This window comes from Onychomys torridus, chromosome 10 (genome assembly GCF_903995425.1).
Source record: "Onychomys torridus chromosome 10, mOncTor1.1, whole genome shotgun sequence".
Lineage (NCBI taxonomy): Eukaryota > Metazoa > Chordata > Mammalia > Rodentia > Cricetidae > Onychomys > Onychomys torridus.
The window spans coordinates 25,092,197-25,107,202 of record NC_050452.1 but is presented as its reverse complement, the minus strand read 5'-3'; the positions used below and the strand labels follow the sequence as shown (position 1 = coordinate 25,107,202).

The following is a 15,006-nucleotide window of genomic DNA, read 5'->3' as shown; positions in this document are numbered from 1 at the left end:
ACCTTACAGATGATGCAAGTGAGAGCTATAAGAACTCAGTTCCTCAGAGGCAGCACGAGGGACCAAGCCCCCTAAGTCTATTACACAAGGTCATCCTCTGCTACACAGCAAGTTCAAGGCTAGCTTAGGACATCTGAGTTCCATGCCCAGGACCCATATAAAGGTGGAAGAAAGAGCTGAGTCCACAGAAGTAGTCTTCTGGCCTCCACACATGGGCTGTGGCATGTGCATGCCCTTTCACCCCACTAATGCTTTTTCTTTGGGGGGGGTTAAGTTTAACTAAAATAAAAACTATCCAGGTGGTGGTGGTGTACACCTTTAATCCCAGCACTTGGGAGGCAGAGGCAAGTGGACTCTGAGTTTGAGGACAGCCTGGGCTACAAAGTGAGTTTCAGGAAAACTAAGGCTACACAGGGAAACCCTGTCTCAAAAAAACAAAACTGAACAAAAATTAAAATAAAATAAAACTAAACAAGAAATGCTAGGTGACAGGAATTTTCCAGCTCTGTTATAAGCTTCGGGATATCACATGGCTGGTGATTTTAATAGTGTGCCCATCCTTCTCTTCTTGAGTGGACAGTGGTTCCACTGAGACATCAAGTAAGCTATTTACTCTGTTGAATCCCTTTCTCCCTGGAAACAAAGGAAGCAACACTCATGTCACTATCAGGTGACGCCAGCTACCTCACGAATGTGGGAACTCAGCATCTCCTGCATCAGTCCAGGAAGCCCTGCTGTACCAACTGGAGCCCTGCATTTCAGCACCGACATAGCACACGACACAGTCACTGCTATCCCTTGCCCTTCATCCCACAAAGAGCAAGCATGGGGTCCAGAACAACAGCACTAACCAGCATGCTCCCTGCCTCTCCACCAGCTCATCCTTCACCTGGCCTGTCCACATCACAGACCACAGAGCATTCAAAGTCACTGCCTATATCCACAGAACACAGGTGTTAAAGAGGATGACAGCCTTTCTTCTGTAACACACACATACAGTCCTAACATCCTATACAGCCTATAAAAATCACAACCATAATTTCCAGGAGTTCATTGCCTACATTGTGGGAAGTAAAGATCCTACTGAAAATACCAGAATTATTTCTTCTGCCCTCCCCTTAAAGGTTCTGTTATGGAAAAACTACATCTACTTGCTATACAATGTAATAACCTGTAATGTTGGCATTCAATTGATCATAACCCCATTTGGTTTAAAATGCCAACTAACATGAGAAGGCTTTGTTTTCTATGTAGTACAGTATTAGAATCTTCCAAACTCCATCTTGAGAATTTTTTCATATTTGGCTATTTTACTGATAGATTGAATTATCAGAGCAAAATTCCAGCCTAGATAAGAAATAATATAACCGTTTAGGCTCCTGGCAAATTATATTCAGCACTCACTTTCTCAAGATGACAAATATCAAATCTCTCAAGTGGAAAAATCTTCTAGAGCATCAAGCCAATTGTGCAATGCAGCAAATAGAGCAAGAGGGAGAGTCTACCCCCCTCTCTGCAGCAAAGCCTGAACTTACTGCCATAAGGAAACCTGACTCATATGCCAGCTCCCACTGGCTCTAAAATCGAGTCCTTCTTGGAAGGCCACTACCATTGACCTTAAAGCCAAGAGTTCCACAAGTACTGGCTTTCATTTTTCACTGAAGGCATCTGCCATTTCCTTGCATAAGCCTGGCTCAAAAACATGGCAGAGAGTGAGACTATTTGCTTCTCTAAGCTCCCTCTACCACCATAAAAACAAACTATTATTACTTTTAATAGTGTTTCCATTATAATTTGGAGTCTAAGGAGATGCAAAGACTTAACAAAAACCACAAGAGGACAGTGCCAAGGTGATGCAAGACTCCTAGTTAGGCCAGTTACCACCCTTTCTACTCCTCTTTCTGAGGCACGCAGCATCACATAGCCTTAGAACAGTGTGCAGGGCCAGCACTATTGGTCCCACTTTCCTGGTGAGGAAACTGAGGTCCACAGAGCTAAGTATCACATCCCAAGCAGAAGTGGACAGGAAAGAGCAGAGCTTTAAGCCTCAGTCTGCCTATTTCACAGTTCATGTGCTTTCCCTCAGCTCTGCTACTCAAACTGTGGCCACTGGGCCAGCAGCATTGGCATCACCTGACAGCTAGTTAGAAACAGATTTCTCAGTTCCACTAAACCCCTAGATCAGAATCCACCCAGGCTTTACTAAGATCTCCATGCCATTATGTGCTCAGTAAAGTTTAGAAACTGTCCTATACCACTGTGCCTCTCTGACTGCCACTACTACTATCCCTTTCTACAGATTTGCACCGGGTTCTCAGTGTCACAACTGGAGCTAGATAGATGAATACTGGAGGATCAGAGGCTGGACGACTTGATAAACACCTACAATGTCTCTAAACCTGGTAGCCCAAGCCTAGTGTCTACACATGGAGTAAGATTATTACAAGTTTGAGGCTACAAGTTTGGAGTCTAGACTACATAGTAAGTAGGGTACATACATAGGGTAGCCAGACCTACATAGAAAACTCTTCAAAAAAACAAAATAACAAAAAATCCTACCATGCAAAAGGCTAGTACCCATACAAAAAAAAATCACCCAGCCCAAACATTAGTAGTGCCAAAGCTGAGAAACTACATCCTAGTTGATAATACAATACAATCCATTATTTTTGGATCTACAGGGGTTTTTTTTTGTTTTTGTTTTTTTGTTTTTCTTGGTTGTTTTTTGTTTGTTTGTTTTGGTTTTTCGAGACAGGGTTTCTCTGTATAGCTTTGCGCCTTTCCTGGATCTGCTCTGTAGACCAGGCTGGCCTTGAACTCAGAGATCCACCTGCCTCTGCCTCCTGAGTCCTGGGATTAAAGGAGTGTGCCACCACCGCCTGGCTTGCTTTGTTTTTCCAGACAGGGTTTCTCTGTAGCTTTGGAGCCTGTCCTGGACTAACTCTGTAGACCAGGCTGGCCTTGAATTCACAGAGATCCACTTGTCTCTGCCTCCCACAAGTGCTGGGATTAAGGGCATGGGCCACCACCGCCTGGCTTATTTTTACTATTTTTAATTATGCGTACGTGTAGGAGTCTGTGTATAAGTATGTGCGTGTATGTGAACCAAGTGCACACTGAAGCGGGAGGTAAAAGATCTGTCTGGAGTTGGAGTTACAGATGATCCTGAGCTGCCTGACATGGATGCTAGGAACCAAACTCAGGTCTTCTGCAAGTTGCAGTAGTATATGCTCTGTTTTTGCTTGGTTTGTTGTTGTTGTTGTTTGGTTTTGCTTTTGCTTTCAAGACAGGGTCTCAATACATACTGTTCTCAAACTCACAGAGATCCACTCTGCCTCCTGAGTGCTTGGGTTAAAGGTGTGTGCGACTGTGCCCAGCCAGTACATAGTTTTAACCACTGAGCTATCTCTCAAGCTGGGCATGAAGACACATGTCTATAATCCAAGCACTTGGGAAACAGACCCAAGTTCAAGGCCAACCTGGGCTATATGAAACCTTGGCCTGCTTCCCTCCCCTAAAAGAAAGAACAGTGCCAGGCCACGTCTTTGATCCCAGCACTCGGGAGTACTACAAAGCCAGTTCCAGGACTGCCTCCAAAGCTACTGAGAAACCCTGTCTCAAAAAACAAAACACAAAGGAAGAATGAAAGAACAGTTCAGTGGTATAGCACCTGCCTGCTGGACATGAAGTTCAATCCTCAGTACTGCACACCCTAAAAAGAAGTTTTTCCTGACAAAATTATGGCTGAATAAATGTCAAACAAAATTCTTTTCCCTGCTGGCTAGTCGATCAGACTCTCATAACATTCAGCAAGAACTTATTAGAGGTCATCAAACTATGGTCCACAGGACAGATCAAACTCTCCTTATTCTACTAGAGCTAAGAGTTATTTTTTTTATTTTATAAAACTTTTTTAGAGATTTATTATATTTTATGAGTATTCTGCCTGTATGTATGTCTGAACGCCATGGGCATGCCTATTGCCCTTAGAGGTAAGAAGAGGGCATCAAATCTCCTAGAACTGAAGTTATTGGCACAGTTGTAAGCCACATGGATGCTGGGAGTCAAACCCAGGTCCTCTGCAAGAACAAGTGCTCTTAACTGCTGAGCACCTCTCCAGCCCCCAAAATTATTTTTTAATGTTTATCATTCATGAAATTCAAATTTCTGTGTCCATAAAGTTTTATGAATAACAACAGGCGGTGGTGGCGCACGCCTTTAATCCCAGGACTCCGGAGGCAGAGCCAGACGGATCTCTGAGTTTGAGGCCAGCCTGGGCTACAGAGTGAGTTCCAGGACAGGCTCCAAAGCCACACAGAAAAAACCCTGTCTCGAAAAACCAAAAAAAAAAAAAAAAAAAAAGTAATAGCTACTGCTTAAATAAGATGGCTTTTATAAAAGTTTTCTTTTTAAATGTAATTCACACACTTTTATACCTTTTTTGGAATACACATACTTTTAGAATCCATCTACCTAAATTGTATAGTTCAGGTTTTTTGGCATATTCATAAAGTTGTATAGTCATTGTGTAAGGCCCTGGAGCCACATGAGTGGCCAGGCCCCTCCCTTGAGGCAGTCTAACTATCAGATTCCACCCACAAAATACTCTGCCATGGGGCTGGGGATTTAGCTCAGTGGTAGAGTGCTTGCCTAGCAAGCATAAGGCCTTGGGTTCGGTCCTCAGCTCAAAAAAAAAAAAAAAAAATACTCTGCCATAACTGCTGGAACCTGCCTCCACCCTACAGAGTAAAAAAAACAATCTCTGGACGTGAAATCCCACCAATCTCCAACCTGGAAAGCTCCACCCTGTAAAGTTCCACCCCCTTTACAAGAAACTCTATATAAGCTTGTTCAGTTTGCTGCTGTTTCTCACCCAAGCAGAGGCAACCTATTATGGAATATTATTTGAAGATGTGTTATATTGGTTTATGCTGTGGAACATTTGTTTTAATGATGCAAAGATGTGTTGCATTCTTTTATGTTGCATTTGTTTAACTCTGTAAAGCTGTGTTACTGTGCCTGTCTAAAACACCTGATTGGGGGCCAGAGAGATGGCTCAGGTTAAGAGCACTGACTGCTCTTCCAGAGGTCCTGAGTTCAATTCCCAGCAACCACATGGTGGCTCACGACCATCTGTAATGAGATCTGGTGCCCTCTTCTGGCCTGCAAGCATACACGTAGGCAGAACACTGTATACATAATAAATAAATCTTAAAAAAAAAAAAAAAAAAAAAGAAGAAGAAGAAGAAGCCTCTGTATTTATTTGGGAGTTGGCTTGGCGGGGCCCCCAAAAGAGTCAAAACAACCAACAACAGCAGCCACCCTCCTAGTTTCCTTCCCTCCCAATAAATCTCTTGTGTGAGGTTTGTTGTGTGGTATGACTCTGTAGTATATCCCAGCTGCCAGGATACCTTTCCATCCGAGCTGTAATGCTTACACATCACACATAGTAATTCTGAGATCTTGTTTGTTTTTCAGCACTGGGTATGGAATCCAGGGTCTCACACATGCTGAGTACACAACTTACCCTCAGCTCAAAGAACATTTTCATCACTTCAAAAAGAAACTTCCTATCCTAAAGTTAAAATGCTCTTAAATTCCCGTTCACTTTCTGAGCCTGGAGCAACCACAGTCTACAGTCTGTCTCCGTTAACATCCTATTCTGCCGGCGGTGGTAGTGTCCTCGAGATGTAGAGGCAGGTGGATCTCTGTGAGTTCGAGGCCAGCCTGGGCTACAGAATGAGTTCCAGGGCAGGCTCCAAAGCTACACAGAGAAACCCTGGGGGGGGGGGGGGGGGGGGGGAATCCTATTCTATTCTAGATTTTCCATGGATGGAATCATACGTTCTTCTTTGACTCCTGTTTTAAAGGTCTGTTGAATCATCTATTGCTACTTCATTCCACTTTACTGCCAAATCATATCCCACAGAATGCATATGCCATCTGTTAGTGGACAGCAGAGCTATTTTCTTTTTTCTTTTTATGTTTTTTTTTCTTGTTTTTGTTTTTGTTTTTCGAGACAGGGTTTCTCTGTGTAGCTTTGTGCCTTTCTTGGTAGCCCAGGCTGGCCTCGAACTCACAGAGATCACCTGCCTGCCTCCTGAGTGCTGGGATCAAAGGCGTGCACCACCGCTGCCCGGCTTAGAGCTATTTTCATTTCTTGGATATTGTAAATAACTCGGCTGCATGAGGTTCTCTGTAAACACATTATTTCTGTCTGATGGGTGTCTATGAGTAGAAATGATAGGTTATATAGAAACTATGCTTAGAGTGAGGAACCGCCACATAATTTTTCACAGTGGCTTCTCCACATTCACAGTGACACTACATAACTTCTTCATTCCAGGAATCTTACTGGCTGCCTTTCTTTGTAATAAAGTCCTCATTATGCTTTTGATTTACACTTTCTTTTTTTTTTGGAGCTGAGGATCGAACCCAGGACCTTGCATTTGCTAGGTAAGCGCTCTACCACTGAACTAAATCCCCAACCCAAATTTACACATTCTTGATGATTAATGACACTGAGTATTTCTTCTTGTGTTTATTGGCTATATATCTTCATTAGAAAATGTCTATTCAGGGCTGGAGAGATGGCTCAGAGGTTAAGAGCACTGGCCGCTCATCCAGAGGTCCTGAGTTCAAGTCCCAGCATCCACATGGTGACTCACAACCATCTGTAACAAGATCCGGTGCCCTCTTCTGGCCTGCAGGCATACATGCAGACAGAACACTGTATATTGAATAAATAAATCTTAAAAAAAAAAAAAAAAGAAAGAAAATGTCTATTCAGATCTTATGTCCAATTATTAAATGGGTTCTTTTTTTTTTTTTTTTGCTTTGTTTTGTTTTTCAAGACAGGGTTTCTCTGTAGCTTTGGAGCCTGTCCTGGACTAGCTCTGTAGATCAGGCTGGCCTCGAACTCAAGAGATCCACCTGCCTCTGCCTCCCGAGTGCTGGGATTACAGGCATGCGCCACCACCGCCCGTCAATGGGTTGTCTTTTGATTATTGAATTATAGGAATTATTTATGAGGCTAGAGAGATGACTCAGTGGTTAAGAGAACTACCTGTTCTTACACAGGCCTGGGGTTCAATTCCCAGCACCCACCTGGCAGCTCACAACTGTCTGTAACTCCACTTCCAGGAGTTCCAACACTTTCACACAGATACACATGCAGACAAAACACCAATGCATATAAAATAAAGATAAATTTAAAAAAAAAAAGAAGTATGTGGGGGGCGCGGTAGCGGCACCAGCACACCTCCTTTAATCCCAGCACTTGGGAGGCAGAGGCAGAGTGAGTTCCAGGAAAGGCTCCAAAGCTACATAAAGAAACCCTGTCTTGAAAAACCAAAAAACCAGCCAGCTCATGAATCTACCAGGTTGAGCTGAATTCCCAGGGGAGTCTTTGCCCTGGAGGAGATGGGAATGGGGGAGGAGTAGGAGGACAGGGGAATACATGGCTGATATGTAAAATTAAATTAAATTATAAAATAAAACCAAAAAAAAAAGATATGTTTTAGATGTAAGTCTGAATTAGTTTTCTCGTTGCTGTGATAAAAAGCAATTCAGAGAGTTTATTCTGACCCACAGTTTGAGAGGATAGTCTACTATGGCATTATCAGGCAGCTACTGACATTAGATATACAATCAGGAAGCAAAGAGAGATTAATCTGTATATTCGCCTTGCTTTATCCTTTTTATTCAGCCTCACCCCAGCCTATGGGATGATACCACTTACATTCACAGTGTCTTTTCCATTCTTAATTAAAATTTTTTAGAAACATGCTCAGACATATCAGGTATTTCAGAGGGAGGAGCTAAGGGAGCATTAGAGTCTCAATATGTAACTCTGGCTGTCCTGTAGGTTAGACTGGGCTTGAACTCACAGAGAGCCATCTGCCTCTGTGACTACTGGGATTAAAGACTCTTCAGGTATGGTGATTCTAAATCCAATCGTTGTTACTTTCTCTCTTCATTTAACTCTGCCCTTTGAAGCACAAAAGTTTGAAATTTCAATTGTTTATTTTTTAATGTGGAGGAGCACGTGCACTGACCAGTGTGTGCACATACAAAGGTCAAACTGTCTTCTTCTATTAGGCTTCACCTTATTTTTTAAGACAGAATCTCTCATTGAATCTGGAGCTCACCGACTAAGTGGCCACAAAGCTCCAAGATGTACATATCTCTACCATCTTCTGACTTCCAAGGGCACTGTACACATGTGGTGCACATATAAACCCACATGAAAACCCCCAGCCCTTTAATTTTCTTAACATTTACTTCTGGATGTGTATGCATGTTGGTATATGTGTATATTTGTGTGGAGGCTAGAGGATAACTTGGTATGACTCATTCTCTCCTTGCACTATGTGAGCTCCAGGATCAAACTCAGGCTTTCAGGCTTGGCAGAAATGCCTGCTGAGCCATCTCATCTGCCTGTTGATTTTACCTTAAGCAAAAAATTTAATGAAACATTTAATTTTTTAATGATGCCAGATGTGTTGTGATACATGCCTTTAATTCTAGTACTTGGGAGACAAAGGCAGGCAGATCTCTAAGAGTCCAAGGCCAGTCTTGTCTACATGGCTACACAGTGAGATCTTGTCTTTTAAAAAAAAGTTAATTAATTAGAAATAGGTATGGTGTCACATGCCAATCCCAGCATTCTGGAGTCAGAGGTAGGTGGATCTCTGAGTTCAAGGCCAGCTCCTCTGTATGTAGAGCAGCTCCAGGACAGCCAGGGCTATACAGAGAAACCTTGTCTCAAGAAAAAAAACAAAAAAAAAAAAAAAAAAAAAAAAGAAACAAAACAAATAAATAAAATTTTAATAACCTTTTTTATCTTTTTTAAAGAAAGATTCATTTTTCTGTGTATGAGTACAATGTCTACATGTAAGAGTACCACATAAATGCAATGCTCATGAAGGTCAGAAGAGGCCATCAGATCCCCTGGAGCTGGGGTTACAGACGGTTATGAGCTGACTTGTGGGTGTGGGAACCAACCCTGGGTCCTCTACAAGAGCAACAAGTGATCTTAACTACTAACCATCTCTCTAACTACTGTTTTCATATTTTTAGATCTTTATAGTAGTTGTTCTGGAACTTACCATATAATCTTGACTTATCAAAACCAACTTCAGGTTTATATTAGTTTCCTTTAAATGATCCAGCAATGTTCTACTGGGCAATGAGTTTATACATCCATCAAATTTACACTCACAGTAACCCATTGTTACAGCTATCTTTTACCATCGTAGTCATTCCCTTAGCCCATTATGGCTTGGTTTCAACACGTCTCTTCTGTTACTGTTACCAAATGTGTTATACATACAATACACATTATATGTCCAATATTACAAGCACTTAGACAATTTTTAATAAGTTAAGGAAAAAACTATGCATTTACAGCATCTATATAATCACATGATTACCTTTACTATTCTCTTTGAGGTCTCTTGCTTTCACTGAAGGACCTCTTAACAGTTTTGTTTTGGTTTTTGGTTTTTTGAGACAGGGTTTCTCTGTGTAGCTTTGGCACCTTTCCTGGAACTCACTCTGTAGCCCAGGCTGGCCTCGAACTCAGAGATCCGCCTGGCTCTGCCTCCCGAGTGCTGGGATTAAAGGCGTGTGCCACCAACCGCCGGCCCTCTTAACAGTTTTTTGCAAGGCAGGTCTTTGAGCGATAAATCCTCCCAGTTCTTGGTATCTGTTGTCTTCATGTCACTACTCTGAAATGACTACTTAACCTATAATCAACTTTACTAGACCTTAATTCTTCTGACAGTTCAGATTTGTAGGTGGGCTTCCACTACTGGGTATTTTATTCCAGCTATTGGACTTTTCAACTCCAGAGCTTTCATTTGGTTCTCTTTTATACTCCTCTCTAGTGAGCTCCACTTGATTTGGCAGTATCTTGGTGCCTTCCTTTACTACTTTGTGCGTCCCTTAGGTTCTGGGAATATATTTATAATAGCTAGTGCGTGTGTGTGAGTGTGTGTGTGTGTGTGTGTGTTCAAGAGTTGTGCATATTCATGGATGTGTACTTGTGTGGTGCACAGATGCACATGGACATGTGGAAGCCAGTGGACAGTATCAAGTGTCCTCCTCTATTACTCTCTGCCTTATTTTGAATGACCAGGTCTCTCTCTGACCCTGGAGCTCAATGGTGCACTTAGATTGGCTGTCCAGCAAGCTCTGGAGACCTTCTTGCCTCCATCCTCCAGCACAGCTTTTACATGGTGTTCAGGATCAAAGCGCAGATCCTCATACTTGCATGGCAAGCAGTGTACTGACTGAACAATCTCCCTAAAGCCGTTTTTGTTAACTCTGGCCCTGTTCACTCTCACAGGGACTTCTGTAGCTAGCTTACCCATACCCACCTAGTCTTCCCTCCTTATACAGGTCATATTTTCCCTTTTTTTTTTTTAGGCATATCTCATCGTTTTTGATATTTTGGACATTTCAGATAGTACATTTTAGTGACTCTGGGTACTGGTGCCCCCTATCCAGGGTTCTATGGTGGGAGAGGGGCAGCACTCTCTGTCCTTGTATTTTTGAGGCAGAGCTTGCTATGTAACTCAAGCTGGCCTCGACCACTCCGTTCCCCTTCCCTCAGCCTGGAAAGTGCTAAGATTACAGACACAGACCATCAAATCCAACATCAAGACTTACCATTTACTTGTTTGGTGACTGGTTGGATGACTTCAACAAAATCTACTTATCCCACAGTGTGAAGGCCTATGACATTTCCCCTCAGGGAGATGTTGATTTGGGTAGTTAACCTTGACTGACATGGCTTTAGTCTTCCCTTTCCATGACCATCTAGCTGTTAAACTCTAATTGTGGCTTGTTTTTCTAATATTTGTAACAACGCCCTGGGGCACAACTTGTATACAAACTAGCCTACTGAACTAGGTTACTCTGAGGGAACTGCTGCTGAGGTAAATGTTTGACCTTTAGTCTTCCCTAAGGAGAGTTCCCTAAAACTTTCTTGAAAACTGGAAACATACAGTCTAGGCTGTATCTTCACAAAATCCAATCCTCTTTCTCTAAAACCTAGTATTCTCAAGACTACCTTCAGGCATGAACTTCCCTGCTGTGTTTCAGGTGAAGTTATTTCCTTTGGGGTAAGATCAGGACAATCTAGGTTTTGTTTGTTTTGGGGGTTTGGTGCTAGTGGTTGAATCTTGGGTCACCTGCACATGCTTTATCAGAGCTACACCCCTAGTCAACAACTCTGTTTTAAGTCCTGCTCCTCTCCATTCCTCAGGGAAAAATCTCTGAGCCAGGGTTCTAGAAATGGTCAATGGTGAAAATGGTAAGCTTTTCTCTGAGATGTCCCCTTCCCCACCAATTCCAGGACTGAGTCTTTGGTGGAAAAACACACAGTAGGTTGAGGTTTCAACTTGCCTTTCCTGAGGTCAATAACCGCCTCACAAGCCAAAGTTGGGGCAAAAGCAGTCAGGTCCTAAATCATCTCAGTACACCACACCCTGTTCCACAGGTAGTAATTGAGTAGAAAAAAGGAGGCCCCACCTTCCTAGGCCTCAGCTCAGCAACAGGGAGTGGAGTGGATCTAACTCATCCGAAGGGAAAGCAGCATTGACAGCCTTGATTCAAACACTGCCTCTCTCTCACCTAATTAAATTTTCATTGATTTCTCGTTGTAGCGTTTGCTGTTCACCCTTACAACTATTACCAAAGCTTGTTTTCAAAAGAATCTTCACCAGCTTTGGAATAGACTATGTCAGGGGAGCACCTGATACTGTCATGCTTAAGTCAATCCTACCTAAAAGCAAAGCTGAAGAGCAGAGTAGTTAGTGCCGACAGGGTCCCGAGGGCCTGTAAAGCTGAAATGATGAACTAACTATACAGTTCTGAGTAGAAACAATCTGGCAACCCCTGATCCACTGTCACGGTCACCAATGCTGCTGCCCGGGAGTCAACACTTTGGGTAGCAAACAATAAATTGCTGAAAGTATCATCCTGGCTAAAAGCTTAGTTGGAAGTTCCAAATCTTGAGGCACTCTTCATATGTAAGAAGGAAAAATTAAAGGTTTTTTTTCCACCACCACCCCCTTTTTTTTTTGTCTTGGTTTTTCGAGACAGGGTTTCTCTGTATAGCCCTGGCTGTCCTGGAACTCACTTTGTAGACCAGGCTGGCCTCAAACTCACATAGATCCTCCTGCAGCTGCTTCCCAAGGCATCACCACCACCCCTTATAGAGAGGCTTTTGCCACATTCAGTAGCCCAGGCTGACCTTGAACTCTCACAATTCTCTGGTTCAGGCTCCTAAGCACTGGGTTTACAGGTGTGTGCTGACACACCTGGCCAAAAATCTTTCACCAAGGTGTTAAAAATAAAAGTAAAAAAATAAGATGGGGTCAACATCAACCAATCAAACAATTCTTTCTTCCATCAGATACCAATTGAGTATCCTTTAATTCAACTCAATTCTGACACACTCTACTTGGAATGTAAAATCTCATAAGTAAAAGTGTCAGCCACACAAGACTGCCTTCTGATGCCAATCACATGCTTCTGACTACTGACAAACCGAGGTGCCACAACTCCCTCTTTGGGTTCAGTTAATTTAGTAGAGCACCTCACAGAAAGTAGATAAACACTCATGTTTACCTATTTTTTTTATCGGAGATATTACAAGGAGCACAAGATATTACAAGATCTTTTTAAATGCATGAGGTAAGGCATGTGGGAAAGGGTGCAGAGCTTATATGCCCACTCCTAGAGAACATGTTCAGCTGGAAGCTCTCTAAACCCCATCCAACCTTTTGGGAGTTTACAGAGGCTTAATTATATAGGCATTACTGATTAAATCATTGGCCTTTGGTGATCAATTTAACCCATCAGTCCCATCTTAAGAGAAGAATTGAGAAGTCCCAACCTAAGGATGCCTTTCTGGCAACCAAGCTGAATCCTAAAAACTAAAGCCTGGCAACAACAGCCAACTCATTAGCATGCCAAAAGACACTACTTTGGAGATTTCAAGGGTTTTAGAAGCAATAGGCCAGGAAACCAGATCAAATATATTGCAGTATCACAGGTCCCTACCTGACTAGTTTTTGGTTGTTGTTTTGTTTGTTTTTTGAGAGTTAAATGCATAAATGTCTGACACTTGGAAAGTGCTGAGGGACGCGCGCGCGCGCGCACACACACACACACACACACACACACACGTTTTTAACAAATGATATCTATTATCACCATGTTAGAAACTATGGAAAGTAAATGTAAGTTCCTCTTTCCTCAGAGTTTTCCCTAGAAACTTTAAAGTTTGGAACTGGGAAAAGCACAAACTTTCAACAAAACTAGATGAAACTGTTTAGACCTAGCGTACATAATAATACCTAATGAAAAACTCCCTGGAATTTTAAGTGCAAGCCCTACACACCGTAAACCAGCTCGTTACTACAGAAGATTCCAGTTTTTTCCAAAAACAAATGAATGAAAATAACCTTCAAGAAGGCCAAAACCAAGAGACCCACGTTTTTGGTTTTGTTTTGTTTCGTTGTTTTTTGGTTTTTGTTTTTTTGTTTTTTTTTTTAAAACGGCAACAACTAACTAGCTTTAACTTGTGATCTGGGCCTAGATAGTCCTTTCCGGTTCTGACCATCTCCACCCTCGCCCAGGGAATGGTATATACAGAATCCCTCGGGCTTCCACCTCGACTGTCACCGCAGCGAGGGCGCCCCGACGGTGGGGACGCGCGCCCGGGGCGGACAGGCAGGGATTCCGCGGCTCTCGGCTCACAGTCCGTCGGGACCGGCGGCCGGTTACCTCGCAGTTGAACTCCATCTCGGCGTCCATGGTGACGATCCGCACCGTGAACGTCTTGGGCTGCTTCCTCTTGAGCGAGCTGAAGCTCATGCGGGAAGCGATGGCTCCAGCCATGGCGGGGGGCTCTGGCCTGGGACCCTCTCACCCCTAGGCCGGCGTTCTGGGTCTATTAGCCCCCCTGGAGGAGCTGCACAGGCCTCAGGGCCACCATGGTGGCCGGCTGGCCGGCCCGACACAGACTTCGGCTGCGTGGGTCCCCAGCGGCCACCATGGGCCGCGAGGACCCGGCCCTCGGTGCGGAAAGCCGAGTCAGGGGACAGTCTCAGACAGCGGCGAGGACGGGACGCGGGGCAGGAGCGGGCGCGGCCCGGCGCTCGGACACTCGGGCTGGGGACGCCAGGGACGCCCCGGGACGCCCCGGGACTGGAACCCTAGACGGCTGCGGCGCGGACGCCGCGCGCCTCTCAGCGGCCCGACGGGGGTCGCGGGGCCGCGCAGGAGTCGGGAGCGCACGGCGCGCGTGCGTGTCTGTCACCCGCTCGGCTCCGCGCGCCCGCGGGAAGCGTCCTCCACCAACCCCCTCCTCAGCGACCCGCCGGGCCCCCGCCCCGCCCTCAGGCCGCTCAGAACGCTACCCTCGGATGCAACCTAACCAGTAATTGCCCCGACACTGTGATTGGCTAGAACGCCAAAGGGAGCGGGACTTCCTCTCCGTCCCGCCTCCTCTAGGACCACTCCACCAATTGGAAGTTGCACTGAGCCAGGGGCGCGGGTCTGTACTCGGCGTTGAGTGGCTATCGAGGCGGTCACTCCGAACGCTTTTGTTCGTAAAGAATACGCCTACTCTAGCAAGACTGGTTGAGAAGGCGCAGGCGGCGCCTTTCCCGGGAAACCTGTGGAGGCCCCGGTGGCACCGCACGAGGTACGTCGTGGTTGGAGACCGCCTTTCCAGAAGTGCCTCGCCCCAGAGCCTAAGTCGTATTTGGGACACCAAATACGAAATTCCTTTTGGGCACCTAATTACATGTATTGACATGTATTTCACAAACTTTAAAAACATGTAGAGAGGTTTCTTGTTTTGTTTTGGCTTTTTCTTTTTTTTTTTGAGCTGAGGATCGAACCCAGGGCCTTGTACTTGCTAGGCAAGCGCTCTACCACTGAGCTAAATCCCCAACCCGAGAGGTTTCTTAAGTGGCTCCCACTTTC

The 15,006-nt window shown here is 44.3% G+C and overlaps 1 protein-coding gene across 4 annotated transcripts in view; it reads right to left on the bottom strand.

The window, feature by feature from the left end:
• The window catches only part of Nf2 (neurofibromin 2), a 91,413-nt gene extending 76,965 nt beyond the window's left edge, over positions 1 to 14,448 (bottom strand). For 2 of the 4 annotated variants that reach the window (XM_036200804.1, XM_036200805.1), the window contains exon 1: positions 13,801 to 14,448. In XM_036200804.1, coding sequence (XP_036056697.1) covers positions 13,801 to 13,914 — 114 coding nt within the window. In that variant the 5' untranslated portion in view covers positions 13,915 to 14,448. The remainder of the gene's footprint in view (positions 1 to 13,800) is intronic. The other 2 variants (XM_036200806.1, XM_036200803.1) reach the window with 2 other exon arrangements.
• Positions 14,449 to 15,006: the final 558 nt, after the last annotated feature.